General features: G+C 56.0%; 7 protein-coding genes across 7 annotated transcripts; 4 read left to right on the top strand and 3 right to left on the bottom strand.

Annotated features, from left to right (window-relative positions):
• Nucleotides 1–350: 350 nt before the first annotated feature.
• Nucleotides 351–1,331, top strand: D7B24_004325 (uncharacterized protein; the record flags this gene model as incomplete). Its single annotated transcript, XM_028638497.1, has 1 exon — nt 351–1,331. The coding sequence occupies one exon, from the start codon at nt 351–353 to the stop codon at nt 1,329–1,331; it is 981 nt and encodes a 326-aa protein (XP_028496848.1).
• Nucleotides 1,332–2,226: 895 nt separating this feature from the next.
• Nucleotides 2,227–3,287, top strand: D7B24_004324 (uncharacterized protein; the record flags this gene model as incomplete). Its single annotated transcript, XM_028638496.1, has 2 exons — nt 2,227–2,679; nt 2,766–3,287. 2 exons carry the CDS (start codon nt 2,227–2,229, stop codon nt 3,285–3,287), a joined length of 975 nt encoding a protein of 324 aa, XP_028496847.1.
• A 142-nt stretch (nt 3,288–3,429) lies between these two features.
• On the bottom strand, nt 3,430–4,055 carry D7B24_004323 (uncharacterized protein; the record flags this gene model as incomplete). The annotated part of the gene is made up of 3 exons (XM_028638495.1): nt 3,430–3,804; nt 3,864–3,921; nt 4,000–4,055. 3 exons carry the CDS (start codon nt 4,053–4,055, stop codon nt 3,430–3,432), a joined length of 489 nt encoding a protein of 162 aa, XP_028496846.1.
• A 3,939-nt stretch (nt 4,056–7,994) lies between these two features.
• On the top strand, nt 7,995–9,890 carry D7B24_004322 (uncharacterized protein; the record flags this gene model as incomplete). The annotated part of the gene is made up of 1 exon (XM_028638494.1): nt 7,995–9,890. The coding sequence occupies one exon, from the start codon at nt 7,995–7,997 to the stop codon at nt 9,888–9,890; it is 1,896 nt and encodes a 631-aa protein (XP_028496845.1).
• Nucleotides 9,891–12,333: 2,443 nt separating this feature from the next.
• KAP95 (karyopherin beta) lies at nt 12,334–15,487 on the top strand (the record flags this gene model as incomplete). The annotated part of the gene is made up of 7 exons (XM_028638493.1): nt 12,334–12,382; nt 12,554–12,612; nt 12,741–13,547; nt 13,619–14,791; nt 14,846–15,089; nt 15,139–15,247; nt 15,298–15,487. The coding sequence occupies 7 exons, from the start codon at nt 12,334–12,336 to the stop codon at nt 15,485–15,487; spliced, it is 2,631 nt and encodes an 876-aa protein (XP_028496844.1).
• A 1,552-nt stretch (nt 15,488–17,039) lies between these two features.
• On the bottom strand, nt 17,040–17,330 carry D7B24_004320 (uncharacterized protein; the record flags this gene model as incomplete). The annotated part of the gene is made up of 1 exon (XM_028638492.1): nt 17,040–17,330. One exon carries the CDS (start codon nt 17,328–17,330, stop codon nt 17,040–17,042), a length of 291 nt encoding a protein of 96 aa, XP_028496843.1.
• An 810-nt stretch (nt 17,331–18,140) lies between these two features.
• On the bottom strand, nt 18,141–20,360 carry D7B24_004319 (uncharacterized protein; the record flags this gene model as incomplete). The annotated part of the gene is made up of 9 exons (XM_028638491.1): nt 18,141–18,269; nt 18,328–18,481; nt 18,541–18,608; nt 18,663–19,057; nt 19,114–19,126; nt 19,176–19,298; nt 19,352–19,874; nt 19,952–20,041; nt 20,170–20,360. 9 exons carry the CDS (start codon nt 20,358–20,360, stop codon nt 18,141–18,143), a joined length of 1,686 nt encoding a protein of 561 aa, XP_028496842.1.
• Between the last annotated feature and the right edge of the window lie 2,269 nt (nt 20,361–22,629).

The following is a 22,629-nucleotide window of genomic DNA, read 5'->3' as shown; positions in this document are numbered from 1 at the left end:
TGTAAGTCGCTGACAAGCCTTCCCACGGTCCGCCATTCCCCAGCTGCTGCTCTCTTTTAAACCATCTTCTCCCACTTCACAACATCTTCGACTTGATCAGAACCGTATTCCACTACTGTTCGAGAACTCTTGCGTCATATCCTATCCTGGAAGACACCCTCGTCCCCAGACCACAATACCCCAGATCCTCCAAGTCCAGATTCGGACCAGAATCCCATCAGTCCAAGCACTCACTCGCGTGCCCCTCCTACTACCACAAGCCATCCCTCTTCCCTCATACCCCTCCTTTTCCAGCACGAAGTCCTCCTCTCTCTCCCCCTCACTACCTTCCAAGAAGGACAAGAAAGAACATGTCCGTCTCCATGGCCACGCAAACGTCCGGACCCTTGAGGGTCGAGACCGTTCACGAGACCAAGCTGGAACACCAAGAGGTTGAGTCGGGATACGCCTCAGCCACAGACTCGACCTCGACGGCCTCATCCTCCACCAGCGCTCTGCCCCGAATCTCCCTCACCAAGGCGCACCTCAACCACCTCAACTCCCAGATGGAGAACATGGATGCCATGGAGATCCTTCGTTTCTCCAAGGTCATGTTCCCCAACCTCTTTCAATCCACAGCCTTTGGCCTGACGGGTCTCGTCACCATTGACATGCTGTCCAAGATCCAGACCGAGTCGCCCAGCTCGGCCCCCGTCGACCTCATCTTCCTCGACACCCACTACCACTTCCAGGAGACTCACGACCTCGTCTCGGCCGTCCAAACCCGCTACCCCAACGTCAAGCTTCACATCTACAAGCCGCACAAGGCCGACACTCTCGCCGAGTTTGAGGCCACCTACGGCGACCGTATGTATGAGAAGGACAGTGAGCTGTATGACTGGACGGCCAAGGTCGAGCCGTTGCAGCGCGCCTATGAGGAACTCGGTGTCGCAGCCATCCTCACTGGCCGTCGTCGCTCTCAAGGTGGCGCCCGTGACAAGATGCCCATCATCGAGATCGACGACGAGCGTGGCGTCATCAAGATCAACCCCCTCGCCAGCTGGTCCTTCGCCCAGGTCCGCGATTACGTCAAGAACAACAATGTGCCCTACAACGCCCTGCTCGACCGCGGCTACAAGTCCGTCGGCGACTGGCACTCCACTTCGCCCGTGGCTGACGGCGAGGACGAGCGCGCCGGACGCTGGAAGGGCCAGCAGAAGACCGAGTGCGGCATCCACAACAAGAAGTCGCGCTATGCGCAGTACCTCGAGGAGCTCGCGCAGAAGGAGAAGCTCGACGCCGCCGCCGCCGCGCTCGAGAAGGTCGAGGCCAGTCAGTCGGTGGCCGTCTGATACGTCAATTCCTTCGTGTGTCTGGCTCCATGATTAATTGTACATATGACGGATGACGGGACGGCACCTGCATGACGGCGTTACGGGAGATATACCCCCCGGGGGGTTGGGAAGCATATTGGCGTTTTTTCTCTCTCTTTCTTGTTGTTACCTGTCATGGGTTCAAAAAGCGGAAGCATAGGATGTCGGCTGGATGGAACCGCCCAAGACAATCCACGATATTTGAATCAAAGCATAATGAAACGAAGCGGATGTTCCTACTGTGACGTGCATTGATTTGAAAGTGGCATGATGAGGTGAGGTTGATGTCGGGTCGGAAGCTGGGCAACCCCTCGTGACGCGGCTCCAACTCGACCCCGCTCGGGGCTTGATCGTCGACCCAAGTCCGGCAATCCGCGGCTGACGACAAGTGCCCAGCGGGTCGGTGAATGACCGCTTGGTGACGAAGCTGGGCTCGCATTTTCAGAAGGGTCCGGCTTGGTCTGCATGTTCAACATAGGCTGTCCGGGGAGGAATCACTGAAGCTATTTACCCCGCGGTGAGGGCATTACCGTGCGAATAATGAATACTCCCTGGTGCTCAGCAAAACGTATCTCCAGTCAATATTTGCCCACGCTAAATACATCATGAACCACGTGAATGTGTCAAGTTTGTTTCTAGCACACTCTTGAATTCATCTCTCAGTCTGTCGTGGTTTTGTGTCGACAGTTGATGATGAGGATAGGAGCGGGGCACAGTGCGATATCGCGCGGCGTGTTTTGTCTTTTTCAACATCATTTTGACTGTTAGACAACTCAGTCTACTGTTCGGGCGACTTATTGTCCTACTTCATTTCACATTTCAGCTGTCAAAAAAAAGAAAGAAAAAGCTCTCATCTGTTCTTGTATACTCCACCATGTCGTCTGAGCTACCAGCGCCGCCAGCTAGCTTTGTGGCGCGAAAAGACAAAATCCTGCAGCAACTCAACGTCCCTGTGTCAGACTACACAGACTTGTCACCCAAAGGCTCGGTAGATGCCAACATTCGCGACCTCATAGACGAGCTCAACGAATTTGACGGACTTGTCACAACGAGCAGCTGCGGCGGCCGTGTCAGTGTTTTTCTTGAGGGGCGTCGTGATATCGCTGCCGCCTCGTCCGGCGATGCTGTGGACGATAGGCAAACCCAAGCTGGCGTAGGAGGGAAAGGGGGCGGAGGAACATGGCTGTTTGTGTCCCATGATCGCGTTGACATGAAGACTGTCGAGGACGAAGATGCAGCAGTGCGGGTGATGGGCCTGGATGTCACTGGAGGGAGCCCAGTCGGCATTTCCTCGAAAAGGCTCATACACTTCAAGTTTGAACCAATGGTAAGAATTATGCTGCTTCTCTCCACATCGTATTATACCATCCCCTGCAGCTGAATCGAACGTTTCTCGCTTACTGACATTTTCAGATACTCCATGTTTTAACTGCCTCCACTGCTCACGCCCAGCTTCTCCTCAAGTGTGCTTTCCAGTCTGGATTTCGCGAGAGTGGCGCATTGAACATCACCACGGCCAACGACAGCCCCATCATACCCATGGTTGCCGTTCGCACCATGGGACTGAGCTTCGAGTCCCTGATCGGCGTTGAGACGGAGGATGGCCGACGAGAAGCCATTGTGTCCGCATCATACCTGAAAACACTTCTTGATATCGGAAACGACCGCTTTGTCGAAAATGACAAGAGAATAGCGAGATTCCGCTCGGCGTTGAGAGATGCCGTCACAGGTCGCCCAGTCAAGGTTGGAGAAAACGGTGTGGACTGGGAGGATCCTGCGGCCAGGAAGGAGCGCAAGAGAGCAGAAGGGCTAAGGCGCAGAGCTGAGATGGCCGCTGCGGGACGAGATGGCAGCGTGGCAGGCAAGCATCACGAGAGCACACCGGACCGAGATGACGACTTGAATGGCGATGATGCCCTCGACGGTCTCTTCTGACCAAGGCATCCACTTTAGTCTATACTCGTATCATGCCTCCCGTGCCGTCCACGCTGCTGCTGACATATAATACAAGCTTGCTACACCTAGCCGCTCGATGCTGCTCGGTGATGTTCCTTTTTCGCCCCTGCTTCGCGCTCGCTCAAGAGATGACCTTCTCGACCCAACCCTTTTCCCAGTTCTTCACCTCGCGCTTGAAAGCCTCAACCTCCTCCCAGCAGTCCAGCGGTCGACGGTCGTTCTCCCGCAGGCACCGCACGACCTCGCTCCGCGCGCTCTCAACGCCCTCGGGCAAGTCGCGCACCTTTCGGCGCTCCTCGAGCTTAGCCCTCAGCGCCTCGACCTCCTTCGTGACCGACTGGCGGCTGCGCGCGCTGGCATCGGGAGCGGGCGCCTCGTCCTCGGCGCTAAACGTCTTCTTGAGGTGCTCGGCCTCGCGGGCCTGGAGCTTCGTCAGCTCCTCAGCGACGCGAGCCTGAACCTGAAGCTCAGAGAGCTGGGCGCGGGAAGCATCGGTCTAGTTATCTCCATGTTAGCGACACCAGACAGTAGGATGTTGGGAAGGGCGCAGCGTACCTCGCGGCTCGTCTGTAGGGAGTCGATGAGGTCGTGGGATACGCCTGCGGGCGCGGACCTGCATGGCGACTTGTCAGTAGTGTTGCTCCATGTCAGGCCAGTTGAGGCCATGGAAATGATTCACGTGAGGTCGTACCCTGTCCACTGATGCAGAGACGTGCTGGAAGACGGCTTTGACTCGCTAGCGCCCATGATTGCGGCGTCAATGGGTTTGCGATGGTATTTGATGCTGGCCGTGATGCAATGGAAATTCCCGGACCTTCAAATCGACATGCCGAAGCTCGGTGTTGGCCTGAAAACTGAGTGTCCGTCATCAGGCACATAATGGACAGCTGTCGCCGATTCCGCCAGCTGGCGCCAGAAACTGACTCATCATGGTGATCACATCATCACGAGTCAAGTGTTATGACTTTCACGTGATATTTTCGTCTAAGCTTATTTGGATCTCGGATCGCAGCCCCATCCGCCAGCCTCTTTCTGGAATCTATGGGTCCGTCCCATCAATTCGAAGGCATCTGGTGCTGACCATCTATTTCTCTTCGCGACCAGCATCGACACAACATGGCAACATCGTTGTCTTGACAGGGACCAGGACCAGGATGGGCTCCTCACCGGCTCACCGCCGTCAAGGGCTCGGCGCGAGGTGGGATGAACGCCAAATGCCTCGCCTGCAGCAAAGCTACAGGGCTTCACACCCTTCTTGAGCACGTCCACCTGATACTGGCGGATCCCCCAATATCGCTGAAACGGCCCAAGACGGCACGCGCCAAATGACTTCATCTTCACGAGACAGGCGCCCTGGCAGCTGTCAGCGCCAGCCAGCTCGATGGCCGTGCCAGGGCGGCCCCTGCCTGTACTGTCCCGGGCAGGCGGTTAATGACCTTACCACGGCGCGCCGCTCGTTCTTGTCAGTGTCGCCTGTCAGCGCATCGCCAGTCCGTGCCACGGTGCCAAAGCAGGCGACCATTTCGGAAGCTGGCGCCGAGATCGCGAGCGGACATCAGATCCAAATGGAGCCGGGAGGCGCAAAAAAAGCCTAGGCGCGCTCCGCCGCTCATTACCCTGCGACGTGGGGCTTGGAGCCCGCATGAGCTCGATATGCTTTTTCTCGGCCGCATTGGAGCACCTAATCGCTACAACGTGCACCGTCCCTGTCGTCACATCCCGCGCCCATCAGACGAGGATCATATGAGATGTTGCGATCTGGTATATGAAGGGATGGGATGGCTGATATGAGATGTCTGGGACCGACGCCGCCGAGCCACCCTCGAGCCATCCTGTCACACACGTTGGCGTATTGTTGGCAGGCTCGATGATGGTAGCACAAGGTCGTCCAAGCGAGGGGGAATGAACTACGGAACCTTCGGTTGGCGAGTACGAAGATGACCCGTTCGACCGTCAATCCATTTTATGCGGAGTATTGGGTGATGCGGACCAGTGAGGCAGTGGGCCCCGGCGTCTTTGTCACATTCCTCGCATTTGACGGATGTCGTGGAAAGCTGGAAGAGGGGTCTTTTGAGTGCGTGGTGAGAAAATCGGATGGTGGTAGAGCGTGTCTGTCCACCATCTCTCCACCCTTGTTCCCCTCACCTCTTCGGCCTCCGGGCGCCTTTATGCTCCACTCCTGAGTTGACCATGGTGGTGCTCGGGCTGGTATCTGCACGGGATGCATGGCTTGCCTACTATGGGAGGCTTGTCTATTGACGACGTCAGATTCATTGAAAGCCATGACGGAAACCTGATGTCCGTTCGTGTGACTAGAAGCATGACTAGATGACAAACGCAAGTTGAGCGTGACGTCGCTGCTGGATCAATGACTGGTCTGCACAGCCTGAAGCATTCCAGAACTGGACGGCCATGTGCGTGCTGCTGTGACCTGGTGGTGCCACATGGGTCGAGACTCAGAAATCTACCAGTATTGAGTTGGCCAAGCGAATGGAAGGAAGAGGCGAGGAACAAGCCCACGTTGAGCCTGGCCCATCCAATCATTCCAGGGGCCCTTGGTGGCCTGGGGCCTGTCGGCTGCGCCGCCCGCTGCGCTTCCCCTGGCGGCTGGGCGCGCGCGGCGGCGTAGACCCCTCCCTGCGGAATCCTCCTGAGCAGCTATGAGCCAACCAAAAGGCTCCAAGGTGGCTGGCTTCGGGAAGCTTTGGGCCAGTCCCAGGCGTCGTTGGCCCTCTGCGCATGGCCACTTGAAGCGGCCGGCCGAACAATACGGACCAGTTGTAGGACGAGAACGCCTGTTGTCCGAAGCTGTGGTGAACGCAAGGCCCCTCCTCGGCCTGCCCGCTTGGTGGTCCTTGAACGTTGATACGATGACGAGCCAAGTCGCCTATAGTGCCGGTTCGTCCTGACTCTGGGGAAAAAATTGCTTTTGACCGTGTCTGGCTGTCTTACCGGGACATACTGTCTCTCAGCTCCCAGACATACGTGGGCTCCCTCCGTTCGAATCAGACGATGACAGACCAAAGTCGTCGTGTGGCACTTCGAAGACCAGAGAAAAAGCCGTATGCAGGGGACACCGACACACCTGCTACGCACAGTCGTGGGCCGCCGGTGAGAACAAGCCAGGATGAAGAAGACTCCATGGGACCCCGTTCAGAACCCATATTCCCAGTTGAGTAACTGCCCAGACCAGGGCATTCACTCTGTGCGCGTTATCAAAAACGTACCTCTTCCTTCCTCGTGGTGTCTCGCAAGCCTGGGCCGCCACCTGGTTCAGGGGTGAAATGCATCTCGCCCGCGGCAAGCTGACGGTAGGCGGGTTGGCAAGCAATGAGAGTAGGCCTGTGCCTGGCAGCGTGGAGACACCAAGCAGGGCCGGCCAGGGGTAGGGGAGGTGGAGAGGAGGGGTGGGGGGAGAATACTGGACTGGAGCCAGTCCTGAAAGGCCTGCGCAGTGCTTTTCGTAACCCCTGGCCTCCTAGACTGGCGGTCCTGTTCCTGGTTCCGATCCTGTCAATGTCGAGTTGAATCTCAAGTATACCTTGCGTCCCGTTCTTATTCGTGCTCCCGCCCCTCCTCTTCTGACTGATCTGCTCCTCTTCACCTTCGCCGATCACTTTCGTGTGTTTGCATACTTTGTCTTCACTTTCTTCTCTGATTAGAGGTTGGATTTTGCTGCTTCATTTCGGTTTTTGGGTTTTGAACGCAAAGAAACGGACACGGATTTACGAAACAAACCACCCTTGAGATTTCCGTCACTGCCCGTTCTGCACCGACTCGATCGTGCCTGCCGTGCATACACTATCAATCCACTCACCGAACCTCACCGAGGCAACCGCACCTTCCGTTCTCTTCATCTTCTCATTCTTGACGCTGCGCGGTGCCTCTTGTTAGGAAGTCGCCCACATTCGTTTCTTTCTCCATCTCCACCTCTCAATCTCTCTCTTTCGACAGCTTGCTGTGCACGCAGAATTTACCGCTCTTTCGGCCACTTCATTCGTATTCCAGCAAGCAAACGACCAGGACGACACCAGCCAGATCAAGGGAGTCTTTCAAGGGAACACACACACACACACACCCTCTCGGATCACGCATCGACACTTGATTGATTTGAGCATCGTCATTTTGCGCATCTCTGCTGATCGACAACATTGATCTCTTTGACATCAGCCTGCCGACCACGTCTGTGCCTTTGAGCAAGATCGACAGCCTTCGTTTCGTTCTCGCTTGGGTCTGTGGAGACAATCGTCCCCAGGAATCTTGGACCCTCCACGCCAGCGCCGACGTCTTCACCCCATCCCTAGAGGCTGGGAGCATTCCTCGGCGATTGAGACAGGGCGCGTCACCCTCGGACACTGTTCTTTGGCCATTACAAAGGCCTTGCGTTCCGTTTCAAGGGTCCTGCTTTCCTCTGTCACTCGTCGTTCGTCCACCCTGGACAATGCTCTTGTGTGACATTCTTCATTGATTCAAACTACATTTCTATCCGACCGCGTCGGTATTTTCCAGTCACGTCCGGCTGCCTGCAGAAGCACCGAACCGGCTCGTTCGCGATTTTTACGGGGAGATTCTTACTCATTCGCCATCCTTGGCCACTTTCACGCCCACCAAACAACACTCACTCTCATCATCAGCATCAGCGATAACCTTGCATAGCAGACCTATACCCCTCAACTTCATCGCAATATGTCCTTCCTCCGCCGCAGGCTCGCGGACCTGGACTCCCTCCCCACGCCCATCGACAGCTCCATGGCCGACCTGGGCACCAGGGCAGAGGTGCCCGAATCCACCTCCACCATCGCCCCCTATCACTCCAACCTGGCTGGCGTCAATCAAGCCCTTAACTTGGCCTTCGTCGACGCGCTCTGGTGGACACTGGGCATCATGGCCATGATCATCCTGGTGATCCGGTTCGGACAGATCGCCTGGGCCCAGCTTCGACGAGTTTCAGCCATGGCCGTCCCCGCAGAGGCTCAAGAGTACTGGAAGAGGGCACAGTCAAACTGGATGCCTTGGTTGAAGCGCAACATCATCTACGCCCCCTTCTGGAAAAAGCGCCACAACCGTGAGTTCAGGCTCTCCAAAGCCGGCCACATGGGCGTCCTCCCATCTCGCCTTCACAGCATTATCCTCTTCATCTGGCTGGCGAGCAACTTTGTGTACATGTTCGTCCTCAACTGGCGCAACGCCAACGTCTTCTCCTTTGCCGCCGAGGTCCGTGGACGCTCTGGAACCCTGTCTGTCGTCAACATGGTACCCCTGATTATCTTTGCTGGCCGCAATAACCCCTTGATCTCCTGGCTGAAGATTAGCTTTGACACCTACAACCTGCTCCACCGCTGGATGGGCCGTTTGTCGGTCATTGAGGCCGTCATCCACACCATTGCTTGGATGTACGTCAGGCATGCCGACGGCGGTTGGGAGGCTGTCACCTCTCGCATCTTCCACAAGGCCTTTGAGGCATCCGGCATGCTAGGTACCGTGGCTCTTGTCCTCATCCTAATTCTCTCGCTTTCGCCCATCCGCCACGCTTTCTACGAGACCTTCCTCAACGTCCACATCATCCTGGCGCTCATCACCTTCGTCTGCACCTACATTCACTGTGTCGCCTCGGCCCATCCCGGTGGCCTTCCTCAGCTGCCCTGGATGATGGCCATCTTCGTACTGTGGTTCGCTGAGCGCCTCGCTCGCGTCCTGCGCACGGCCTACATGAACTGGTCCGACAGGGGTCTGACCGAGGCCGTCTGCGAGCCCATGCCTGGTGACTGCACCCGAGTTACCATGCACCTGCCCCGTTACGTCGACGTCAAGCCCGGCACTCACTGCTATCTTCGCTTCGCCAAGGTTTCTCCTTGGGAGTGCCACCCTTTCTCTGTCGCCTGGGTCGACCATATTCCTATCCACGACAAGCTTGGAATGAACAACTCTGACTTTGACGAGGAGAAGCAGCCGATGAACGCCGTTGACCGTAAGAACTCAACAACGTCTGTATCCTTCGTCATTGGCGCCCATACTGGCTTCACCCGCAAGCTCTACGACACCGCACGTGCCTCGGGTGCCCCCGCTATCACACTCCGCGCCGCCCTCGAGGGCCCCTACGCCGGCCATCACGAGCTTGACTCATATGGCCACGCGGTTCTGTTTGCTGGCGCTACCGGCATCACTCACCAACTTTCATACCTCAAGCCTCTCATCGAAGGTTACAACGCTGGCACTGTGGCGACAAGGCGCATCACACTTGTTTGGATTGTGCGTGACTACGAAGCGCTCGAGTGGGTGCGCCCTTGGATGGACACGGTTCTGCGCATGCCCGGCCGTCGCGACATTCTGCGCATCCAGCTGTTTGTGACACGACCCAAGAACCCGCGCGAGATCGTTTCCGCAAGCTCAACTGTTCAGATGTTCCCCGGCCGACCAAGCGTCGCGACGCTCCTGCGCAAGGAGGTCGAGGAACAGAAAGGCGCGATGTGTGTGACAGTTTGTGGACCTGGCGCACTTGCCGATGACGTCCGACATGCTGTACGACAGGTCCAGGACGAAGACACGGTGGTCGACTTTGTGGAGGAGAGCTTTACGTGGTAAAGCATATCTTCTGCCCCTTGCGCGAGCATACTGAGCGAAGTTGTTTTTCACGTCTTTGGAGAGAAAGCTCTCCGTACATACGGCCGATACCTTGAACATAGTCAAACCGGGAAAGAAAGCGAGGAGTGTAGGTGGGAGGCGTCACAGACACGCCCAGTGATACATGGGACGAACTGCTTTCTTTATCTTGCTTTTTTTTGTGCGTCTTGCTTCTTGCTCATCAGCACTGAGCCGCAACGTCATTTTTCTTTCTGTGTATATCTAATCTTCTTCACTTCCTCCTTTTCCCCTTTTAGTGGCCAATTGTTGGTCCATCTTGTTTGGAGTAATTTTTTGGCGGTGTCTCGTCTGGATAGAGCGATACAGAAGAAGGAGACAAAGAGAGCTGGGCAGACTCAGGAGATGTCTGTGTCGGCCGATAGGCGGTCATCAAGAAATGCCGCGAAGAAGATGTGTGAGGACCAGGAGGAGCTTCACAGGACCTATACGCCGTGTCAATCGGCCTCAATCAAATCATTTGAAATATCTTAGGTCATATTCGTGCTTTGCCGTGCCATACAGTGGTTGGGTACCGGGAGGCTGTCTCCAACATGCCGACGACGTGAGATCACCGTCTGCTCTACAAACCGGCTGTTTGCTAGCCTTGCGGTGAGTGATCCTCTTGGAGCAGAAGCACGCACGCACGCAAATATGCGAAGCCAGTAGCGTTGCGTCCGATGCATCCACTATGACGATGAACTTCGACTCAGCCAAGCTGGCCAACCGCAATAGTGCTGGTAGTTAATGCTCAGTGCCGATGCAATCTGCAGGTCGCCTGGCATCTGCGGCGCGCGAGACATGGACAAGAATAGCACAACGTACTCGCCGCGAGGACGGTTCATTCCTGAACGGGCTCCGACAGGGAGCCCAGAATGACGGGAACCACTCCAAAACAGGACCCAAAGCTCTGACGACAAAATGCAATCTCAGTGAGATCAAATGCAGTCTGTCTCTCCTGTGACAGAAATGCACGGCCCTACCACGTAGGCACCTTCTGCCTATCTCCCTACCTTCCAGGGCTCTGTGTGACTCGAGTCTCCTCCGAACCGATGGACCTAGGTGTGCTGCAAGGGGTGTCAAAAGAGAGGACCCAGGGGTGTTTTCTTCCGTCGTGAAGGCATGATATGCAGATACTTTAGGTGTCATAATGTTTTGACCTGGATTATAAGTCTTGGCTTAGCACAATACTGCGCATACTCCGTTGGCTCTGCTGAAAGCATCTGGTTCGTGGCTTGTGGTGGGTAGGTACCTGGGTGAAGGGTCATTTGATGGTAGCCAATCACTCCATTTGCACACCCCTCATTCCCACAACTGACTCGCCCCCCCTTCCTTCCTTCCTTCCTTCCAAGGCAGCCGCCGTTACTGAGTGGCAGCCGCCTTTGCTTTGGATTCGAGACCTCTGCGCCCCTGCCAATAGGGTGCCTGTAGATGCCTACACTTATCAAGGTAAGGCACCTTGGTGAGGCACCTTAGGTACCTGTGAGGTGAACCAGTCAACCCTCTCGACTAAATCAACTTTTACCTTCAAAGGCAGCAGGGCATGTCGCTGCTTCATTTTCCCCTTCGACAACACCAGTTTCGGCCGTCCTTCTTCTGCCTCGCCCAGATGGGAAAAACCAAAACAATACAACAACAAATAACTCCCCTGGCCAACAACAAGATCGTACATCAGCGAAGAGGAGCCGGCAGCACAATAACCCACCCAAGACATCCAACCTGGCGACAGTGACTGGACAGTACTGTACTCCCGCCTGGCTGCCTTCTCCACAACTCATTTCGCGCCCTTACCCACGCCACGCCTCCCCCCCTCCCCCCCCTCGCCTAACGCCTAACCCACGCTCACGGCCCAGGGTTCGGCACCTTACCCTCTCAGCCCTCTGGCACTGGCATAGGCGCTGGCAACTGCATCCAGCTGGCTTGATCGTGACTTCCCTGAGAACGCCCAAGGACAAAGTGGCGGTCGAGACTGGACTGGACGACTGGACCTCCACACTGCGACCAGGCCTGTGATCGTCAACAACCTCTCTAGCAGCATCTTTTTTCCCCTTTCACTGTCCCACCTTCGACCTGCTTCCCCCTCTCGATACCTTTTTTTCCTTGCCATCACGAACTTCATTCCCACCACACCGCACCATACTGCACGCTGCACCACACACAGTCGACCCGCCTTACCCCAACTACGAAGCGGTCAGAGTCACACCAATAATTCACACCCCCCCTCTCCCACTGTTTGGACCCTGGTTTCTGGGTGCGCCGCAACTGCGACTTTCCATTCAGAACCCCCCGCGTTTTCCACATCCCTCTGGCACGTGCGGCTCGTCGAAACCCTCTTCTTGACTTCCATCCACTCGACACCTTGACTTCATTTTGGTCCTGAGCCTACCCGTTCGATACGCCATTCATCATGTCGAGCTCCGAAATCAACCAGGTTTTGGGCAACTCGCTGTCTCCCGGTATGTTCTCTCTGTTGGCTCCCTTCCTTTCCGCCTCCTCATCTTGCTGTTCCCCCCCCACCCAAAGGCCCCTGGGAAAAAGCTATCTATCCTCCCAACAGCTCTGCCCTTTCCTACCGCTTCCGCACCACCACCTGTAACTGGACAGCATCACTGATTCCTGCCTCGCAGACGCGAACTTGCGACAGGCTGCCGAGCAGCAACTCACACAAGCCGCTGAGACCAACTTTGTACGTCATTCCCCTCACCCTTCTCTGCCTGTCATGACCCCCTCTTCTACACCCCCCCCCCTTCAAAACTTGCTTTCCTCCCGCTGGATTGATCGAAGAGCAACTACTAACAATCTTACACATGACAGCCGCTGTATCTTGCCACCCTAGTTCAGGAGCTCGCCAACGAGAACACACAAGGCTCCATCCGAGCAGCCGCTGGTCTCGCCCTAAAGAACGCTTTCACCGCCAGAGATTTTGCCAGACACCAAGACCTACAGACAAAATGGCTGCAGGGCACCGACGAAGAGACCAAAACACAGGTCAAGAACCTGACCCTGCAAACACTAGCCTCTTCCAACGCGCAGGCCGGTCAGGCTGCTGCCCAGGTCATCTCCTCTATTGCTGCCATTGAGCTGCCCCGCAACCAGTGGCAGGATTTGCTGAACATCCTGGTCAAGAACGTTAGCGAAGGAAACGATCACCAGAAGCAGACATCTCTGACTACGATCGGTTACATCTGCGAGAGCCAGGACCCCGATCTGAGGACTGCCTTGATTGGCCACTCCAACGCCATCTTGACGGCAGTTGTACAGGGTGCCCGCAAGGAGGAGGCCAACCTTGAGATTCGCCTTGCCGCCATCACTGCTCTTGGCGACTCCCTCGAGTTTGTTGCCAACAACTTCAAGCATGAGGGCGAGCGTAATTACATTATGCAGGTTGTCTGCGAGGCCACCCAGGCCGAGGACACGCGTATTCAGCAGGGTGCCTTTGGGTGCCTCAACCGTATCATGGCCCTCTACTACGATAACATGCGCTTCTACATGGAGAAGGCCCTGTTTGGTCTGACCATTCTCGGCATGAAGAACGAGGATGAGGACGTCGCCAAGCTTGCTGTCGAGTTCTGGAGCACGGTTTGCGAGGAGGAAACTGCCATTGAAGATGACAACCTGCAGGTGGGTATCCGGCCCAGCCATTCATCCCCATCCATTTAACCTGGCTTGTGCTGACTTCTGTGTGACTTCAGGTTGAGAGCTCCGACCAAATGCGCCCGTTTTACAACTTCGCTCGCGTCGCTGCCAACGAGGTCGTTCCTGTCTTGCTACAGCTTCTGACCAAGCAGGACGAGGATGCTGGCGATGACGAGTACAACCTTGCCCGTGCTGCCTACCAGTGCCTGGCTCTATACGCTCAAGCCGTTGGCGGCGCCATCATCCAGCCTGTTCTCCAGTTCGTCGAGGCCAACTTGAGGCACGAGGACTGGCACCACCGTGATGCTGCCGTCTCTGCCTTCGGCGCTATTATGGAGGGTCCGGACGAGAAGACTCTGGATCCCATTGTCAAGCAGGCATTGCCGATCATGATCAGCATGATGGATGACAGTTCACCCCAGGTCAAGGACTCGACGGCGTACGCACTTGGTCGTATCACGGAGAGCATCTCTGATGCTATCGATCCGGCCACCCACCTGGACCCTCTCGTCCGCTCTCTGTTTGCTGGTCTCATGAGCAACGCAAAGATTGCCTCGTCGTGCTGTTGGGCACTCATGAACCTCGCAGAACGCTTCTCTGGTGACTACGGTGCGGAGCAGAACGCCATGACCCCCCACTTCAACACCAGCGTCACCAACCTCTTGGCTCTCACTGCCCGGCAGGACGTGGACTCGTACGTCCGAGTTGCCGCCTACGAAGTCCTTAACACCTTTGTGCAGCAGTCAGCTACCGAAAGTCTGGCTCCTATCGCCTCTCTCTCTGGTGTGATTCTCGAGCGTCTTGAGGGCTCAATCCCCATGCAATCCCAGGTTGTCAGTGTCGAGGACAAGATCATGCTCGAGGAGATGCAGACGAGTCTTTGCACAGTGCTCCAGGCCATCATCATTAAGCTTGACAAGGAGATCATTCCCCAGGGCGACCGTATCATGGGCGCCCTGCTCCAGATTCTCAACTCTGTCGGCGCCAAGTCCAGTGTCCCTGATTCTGCCTTCGCTGCCATCAGCGCTCTTGCCAACGCCATGGAGGAGGACTTCAACAAGTACATGGAGGCTTTTACCCCATTCCTCTACAACGCTCTGGCGAACCAGGAGGAACCCAGTCTCTGCTCCATGGCTATTGGTCTTGTCAGCGACTTGACCCGGTCCCTGGGTGAGCGCAGCCAGCCGTACTGCGATAACTTCATGAACCACCTGTTGAATAACTTGAAGGTCAGCTGATCCGCTTCTTCGACTGTCTTCCCCACATGCTAATGTCATTCCCAGAGCACTACTCTCTCCAACCAATTTAAGCCTGCTATTCTGCAGTGTTTTGGTGATATCGCCGGCGCCATTGGTGGCCACTTTGAGACGTACCTGGCCGTCATTGCTCAGGTTCTCCAGCAGGCTGCCACGGTCAACGCCACCGCCGACGGCCCTTACGAGATGTACGACTATGTTGTATCCCTCCGCGAAGGCATCATGGATGCTTGGGGCGGTATCATTGGTGCTATGAAGTCCAGCGGCAAGAGTAAGTTGCGCTCCACAATACTGCTGCCCATCAATGCTAACTTGCGCAGCTGCTGTCCTGCAGGAGCAGGTGCCGCACATCTTCCAGCTTCTCAGCCAGATTGCTAGCGACATGAACCGTAGCGAGGCTCTCATGCGGGCATCCATGGGTGTCATTGGGTACGTCGCTTTGCTCGCCATCGCTTTTCCGCACACTAACTTGTAATCAGTGATCTCGCCGATGCTTATCCCAACGGGGAGCTCGTCGACGTCTTCCGCCAGGACTGGTTGACTACTCTCATCAAGGAGACCAAGACCAACCGCGAGTTCCAGCCCCGGACAATCGACACTGCCCGCTGGGCTCGCGAGCAGGTCAAGCGTCAGCTCGGCGGTGCGTCCAGCATCATGGCCCAGGCCTAGAGCGTCCCTGTTGGCCAGCAAGACCATATGCGCCGGTGTGACTTACCTCGACTTGTCACATAGCTCCATGCCTGAAGCAGCTGGCCCACTCTTTGTTGGCCCGTGGACCTACATTTCCACCAGGAGCGAGAGCTGCAACTTCCTTCCCCCCCCCCTATCATGACACTTCACAACACACTCGGACAGCAAGGCATACACGGATTGTGTATATAGACCTGACGCAGACCGCCCCTAGTACTCCCCCCAACCCTCCAATACCCACTACATCTCGAACACAATCCCCTTGCCTTCTCATCAAAAACATTACACCCATTGCCCACCCCCATTCCACAGCACTTGCTTGGCTGTATTTTTCTTGCGTTGCTTTACACGGCGGATGCCAGGCATAGAGAGGACCTCACCCCCTCATTTTTCATGTACGCCACGCTCGCAACAGCGTTGGCGAACCAAAATTCATGTAGACGGAGTTTTCACCCACGGACGGATTTGAATCACTTCGTGGAGTTACATCGGACAGGGAAGGAGCACGCGGGGGATGGTGTCGAGGTTCCGGTACGAGACACGGCAACGGGACACACGCATACACACGCAGCGAGCTATGAACGCATGCCCTGGGGCCGACCGCATCCCCGTTTCTTGATCTACGCTCAAGTGAGCGGATCTTTTGGTTGGTCAGGAGATCGGGTGGACTCTGTTATTTCAAAGGGGTCTAGGTCGGGACAAGGGGATATGCGTGATCAGGCTGAGCGCGGCGCAGTCGATTGGAACGAGTGGATGACGAATGGCATGACTCAGCTTCGGGCCGCCTGGGCGAGACGAACTACTAGGAGCGTGTAGGGGTAAGACTGTCTGTTGCTAGGAGGAGATGACTGCACAGCGAGAGTGCAAGAGGCAAAGACAGAGAAGAGAGCAGGCAGAGGAAGGCAGGCGGAGAGCAGTGCAGCGCAATCGATGGTGGGCCAGACGCGGTGAACCTTGGGTCAAGTGATCCCATGAGCTGTAGTCAAAGCTGCCGAACCTGAATTGATGAAGTTCCCCCGCCCTTTCTCTCCAAGGCATAGCTTTGCATCGTGATCCACCTGTTCTGATGTTGATGTCGCCCTGCCCAGGTACAAAGCGCGACAAAGCTCACAAGATCCAAGGCGCGAGAAGCAGTACAAGGTTTGCGCTTGAAATGAAACTCCTGGGCACGGTTTACTGGCCAAGTATTGAACAGGAGGCGGCCTCTGGCTACAAAGCTAACACGCTGTGAAAAGGGACCGGACAGGTAAAAAAGACAAGGCCAAGCAGAAGAATACGAAAAAAAAAAGTCCCTGTCGCAAGCTCAATCGCCCCGAGCTCGTGATTTTATCCATTGCCCCCTGTCCTTCGTGTTTCGACAACCCCAACCCAGGCGCTGTTCCCTCATGTTGCTTTCCCGCCGCGCCGCGCCATGCCGATTGCATCCTGAACGCCGCTTTTCCTTGCCATACTTCCTTGGTTGCGGCCCGCTGATGCGTATCATGATGTAGAAAAGAAAACAAGACGATTGTCATCGATCACTTCCGGCAACTCAGTAGTAGCCCATCCCCATCCCTGCGCCATTGCCAACCCAGCCACCTGCCTGGGCAGACTCATCGAACCAGCTTTGCAGCTCACCCTCATATCCATCGTTTCCCGGGCCCAGAGCAGTCGGGGTCGGGGGCGTGAACAGTTGGGGCTGCATTGGCGGCACGACGTCGAACGAGGCTTGTGGCGGTAAGGGCTGAACCTGTGGGAACCCGGCAATGACGTGCTGCTGCTGCTGCTGTGATTGCTGCACATTCGGCGGCGGGTCAAATGCGGCTTGGGTTAATACTCCCATTGGATTGTGCGATTGGGGATACGGGTCCTGCTGCTGTGTGTACGCGGCGTACCCTTGGCTGGCCTGTTGATGCCCAGGAGCGACAAACGGCGCCGCTTGATGCTGGTACTGTTGCTGCTGATGGTGAGCCTGGTGCGGATTTTGTTGAAGAGGTTGTTGTTGCTGTTGCTGTGCACCGAATGAAGAGGCGGGTGAAAGCTGTGACGGCGTGAAATTTGGATGTTGTTGCGGTGGACCAGGTGACTGCCCGGGTCCCATGCTTTGCTTGTGGCCCAGATGCTGTGCAGGCTGTGGGAGGATTTGGTGCTGCGGCCGCAGGCGATGTCCTGGCACTGGTAGCTGGTGTTGGTCCTCTGGAGACCTCATAGAGGGTGGAAAACTCGGTACTGGTGCTGTCGTTGGCGAGGCATTGGTCGATGACATGACGCTTTTCGAAATTGAATCCTCGCTCGGTGACATTGGGCCAGGCAATGGTGAAGCCGGGACGACATTCTTCCCCTGGATCGAGGCCATGCTTGTCAAAGATGGCGAGTACCCGCTCTGCAGAGGCCGTAATATTCGATCATTCTGTAGGACGTTGTTATTGTGTCAGCGTTACCCTCACAGAGCGGAGGCACTGGAACAATTGGGACCAGACGTACACCATCAGCCATGCCGCCATCCATGCTCACTGTTGCGGCCTTGGGATCTCGCGAAAATCGTTCCAGCGATTCGAGCCAACGGGAGGCAAGAGGCCAGACTTGTTTTGACTCCATGAGAAGGCTCATACACCGCAGAAGCATGGTGCGACCTTGTTTTACAATGGTCCTGTCAGAACAAACTATTGCCAACGTCAGGATGATCCTTAGAATAGTGATATGGCGGGGGCAAAGAAAGCTTACTGTTCTTGTATTTGCATAGATAGGTCGAAAACAGACCACAGCTGTAGACGCAGAAGGACTAAGTCAATGTTAGCTCGAGGTCAAGTCCTTGATCGCAAGAGCAGAGGGCAACATACAGCCATCTGGGCACCAACGCTTTCATCAGCGCCTCGTACGGAGAATTGGTTGTCGATTTGCTCAAACAAGTCACGAACATTGCGGAACAATTCGTCGGACAAGTGGGAGAAGAACACGCGGTGAGCCTGGCTCTTGGGCTCGGGGTGTATGATGCTAATCGAGTCAGATGAACCCCGCATTTTCGAACGGGAGATCAGGAGTCCAGAACCTACTCATCGAGGTATGGTCTTCTAAGAACCACATTGCAGAGTTTTGTAACCATCGTCACGCTCATGTATGCCTAGTGCATGCTGTCAGCTGCCAGGATGGTTTGCTACGACTGCGGTTCACTTACAAGATCCTCGCCTACGGATTTGTGCCCTTTCAGCAGAACCATACTCCACTTGTGGTCTGGTGGTAGCTGCTGTTCCCAACTTGCCAAACTCGCTGCCATCTTGGAATATTCACTTGTGGGATCCCAAGGCGAAGAGCTCTTTGTCGAAACCATCGCTCTGCGGGCTACCTTGCCCCAGTAGTAGTGGGCTTGAATAAGACTCGCAAATAGCGACCGAGTAGGCTGATGGATGAGAGATGGGTTCTCGCGGGCAGGTGGGGTATCTTCGAGGGCAGCGCGAGACTTGGGCTCATTGCCGTTCGCAAAGTCATTCTCGTCACTTGGCAGAAGACAAGTAATGTCGCTAGCGGCTAACGAGATAGGAGATTTCGCGCCACAGTGGAGGTTGTCCTGACCTACACATATGTCAAAAGGCATGGTCAAGTGTTGCGCAAGGTGTGCTGAGACTCACTATGGAGCATCCACTATTTGACTGTTAGTCAGATCAAGAAATTGCAGGCAGGGAAGCCTTACCAAAGTACGCCTGGCGGACTCGGCCTTGATAACCAGTTCTTTCGTCGGTACCTTGATAACATAGGTCTCCTCGCGGTGAAGATGCATGAGGACGGCCATCCTCGTGGCAATCCCGAGGTTGATCTATATCGCATTAGGACCGCGCTTCCATACCCGATGATCGGGATGTCACTCACATAGCTTCGATTTCGCCAGCCACTTCCTTGTTGGGCGATGCTCAGAAGATAGAACGCCTGGCACCGCTCAAGCGTTGGCTCCGAGTACAGTTCATTGAGTGCCAAGGTACTGGCCCTTTCCATGAAAAAGTCGGCCGCCTTGATCTCGCCCTGATAACGCCGCGTCAGGGCGAGGGAGAAGCGTGCTGAGATACTGAGGATGCTAAGGAGCAGAAAGATGCTGACGGACCGGTGATCGCGCTGGAGCCGGGCGGGGAACAACTGCTTAGGAATGAAGCCTAATTGGAAATACTTTCGAGTAAAGAGGTGAACTGCCTCTACAATTTCGGGGAGCGGTGGCATAAGATCCCATTCATCAGCGTGCTTGAGTCGATCCGCAGGCGCCACGCTGAGAGGAAACACAGGGGCATCGAGGACTTCGCGACGTGTCTTAATTAAGTCACGCTTGCTAGCCTTTTCAGCTCTCATGCGTGGATGGCGATAGTCACGATCATCGTCAGGCTGCCCTCGAACAGGGAAAATGCTGAGTGGCCAAGAAACGTTAATACGTCTGGGCTTCCCACGAAATCAAGCTTCATGTTCAAGAGGAAAACTGCATACCAATCGGAGGCCCCTAAGCCAGCCTCTTTGCAGGCATTACAAGGTGGTGATGCCTTCTCATGAATACATTTGCTTCTCATGCGGCGACATCTAAGCAGAGCAGGTTATCAGTATGGCTGAGCGCGGACAGGGCTTCGGCGTGGTGCCATAGCTCAAGTTCAGCTTACGTCGTGGGTCGACGGTGCGGGCTGCTAGAGCATGAGAAGGAATGGACAAACCTTCGGCAGGCAATCGGGGCCCTACGTTTGACGGGAGCTTTTGCAGCCGATGCACTGCTGTCTGTGCCGTGCTTCAGACAATCGTCGACGCTGCCGTTGCGCTCGTCTTTGAAGTTGTCGCTACAGCCGCCAGAGCTCAGGTTGCGATTGAGCGCAGTCAGGTTAGGCTTGGCGTCGTCGTCGAGCTCCATATCCGCAATGGCCTGCGACTGTGACTACGACCGCGACCGCGACCGCGACACTCCGGCCAGTAGGTGTGGATCAGGAGCGGCAAGAGGGTTGGCGAAAAGACGGCAAGAGCATGTGCGGGGTGCCCGAGTCGGTTGGTTTCTGCTAGGTGCTGGGTTCTCAGTATCGGCTCAGATCGTGAGGAGAAGCAAGGCGTGCAATCTGTGTCATCAGAGTGGGTGGCGACAGTGTCATTGGACGATCCGCGATAGGTGCTTGCTGAGTACTGGGCGTGTTCAGGTATGGGGGCTGGCCGCCGCCCGGTTGGGGTGTCAGAATGGAGACGACCTTACTCGCTTGTTCGGTATAAAATTGCTGATGTGTCTGGCTGGTGGATTGACGTGCGGTCAATGACGAGATCCAAGTGGCCGAGCGCACGAGGCGCGGTTACCAATGACCCCTAGCAAGCCCGCAAATGATGGGTTTAGTTACCTACCTGGGCAAGTCCACCAGTCGACACGAATTACCGCTGGTCCAGCAGCCTGAGCTGCTGAAAGGCTTGCTGTGACTGCTATGGCGCAGATGCAGATTAGGTTCCTTTGCGGGAGGCGGTGGGTGCCATGGGGATCGGCGGTCGCGCCGGCTCGGTCGCGGGCCTTTGCGGGCACCTCAGGGCTGGCGATGGCTTGTTGTGGGGATATCTTGAACTGCCCTGCGTTGGTGAGCGACGGCTGGTTCTAGCGAAATCGATCACGACGTGATAGCAGCTTCTGACGTAGGCTCGATGTACTTTGCGGCAGATGGATATGAGAATGATTTCGAGCAGGCTGCGCGGAGCAAGTCACACAGTTGCAAGGGGTCAGCGCTTGCACTTCACAGGTCTTGTGCGGGTTGACGATCGGCACTCAGTCTTCCACTCTAAGGCACTGGCTTGCACAAATGGTGCTGCCCATACTGCCAGGCCACTTGTCCAACAACCACCAGCCCTGCCAGTTGGCGAGTCGTCGATTCGCCAGCATACCAAGCCTACCAGCAAGCCAAGACGGAGGATGGGTAATCTTTGACCCATATCGCCACCTCGAACCGAGGGTCGCCAAGGAGAGGTCGCTTTGAGCACTGTGCATGTTAGGGTCTGTTCGTGACGAACACTCTGGTGATATCTGCCACCGTAGGCTTCCCAGCGTGAGCCAGACGCCCGAGGTCGTCGATGCGAGAGCGATGCGAGGGAGGTCGACAACGAGTCATGGCAACGTGCCCAGAACCTCGAGTAAATTGCCCAGCTCTTATCGTCAAAGACGGAGACAGCTGGATGGACACCTGGTGGGCCAGAAGCGCCGTGCACTGCATTGGTGGGTTCGAGATTTGCGATGCTAGTCAGGTTCTGCAGCCCTTCCAGGCTCAAGCTCCGGAACCTGTGCCAGCTGCCTTGTAGGCATCTGTGTCTAGGGCAGCGGAAGATCTCAGGCAAGGTAGATCAGACAATCATTTGTCTGACGGATGCTGAGACTAGCCTTGGAGTGTACAGGCCGTAGGGTGTCGAACGTGCATCATGGGCCACGACTCGCGCGCCATGGTGCATTGCAGGAGGGGGAACGGTGGGAAATCAGAGGAGGGCATTTCCACGTGGCAGCTGTCGGTGTGATGGGGGCCGATCGACTCTTCTGTCGCAAGGCCACACTAGACGAGGACTTGAGAACCTAGCTACCAGGAGGCGCTGGCGCCAGGCAGGTCACCAAGCTGGCGTCTTTACAGCTCTCCAACGCGGTGATACTCGGGGCTTAGGGCCTAAGAGCTTGGTCAACGAAGGGCTAGGATCTACTACCAACCAGCCTGAATCAATGATTCAGTCGATGCTGCCCCGACCCTTACTCGTAGTTCGGACCTTCTTCCGACCCTGCCGTCGGCCAATGAAGCGGGTTGCGCCTTTCTCTACGACAAGCGAAAAAAAAACTCTTGACCATAATGCCCAGCGGCGGCGACTTTGCCCTTATTGGTTGGAGGGCCTGACAAGCAAGTGAAGTCTTGCATTGCGCAAGACCACAAATGGTCCGTAGTTGTTGGCTAGGTGGGCTGAAGCGCTCCATCCTGTTCTCGATGGTGTGGACAGGGAAGGGAGAAGCGGAGGCCAGATTTGTCTGTCTCCGAGGCCCAGCTGTGGCTTTTGACAAGAAGGTCAAGGCGTCTGACGAGGGATGGACTCGAAGGCTTCAGCTTGGCCCGCTCTGGTGTCGTGAGCGGCGGCTTCGGCTGCCAAAAGGGAAAAGGAGGGGTTGGGCGGCGGTCTCTAGCCGT

This window comes from Verticillium nonalfalfae (genome assembly GCF_003724135.2).
Source record: "Verticillium nonalfalfae strain VnAa140/NRRL 66861 chromosome Unknown scaffold_24, whole genome shotgun sequence".
Taxonomy (NCBI): domain Eukaryota; kingdom Fungi; phylum Ascomycota; class Sordariomycetes; order Glomerellales; family Plectosphaerellaceae; genus Verticillium; species Verticillium nonalfalfae.
The sequence above is the reverse complement of the archived record's forward strand: the minus strand, read 5'-3'. Positions and strand labels throughout refer to the sequence as shown.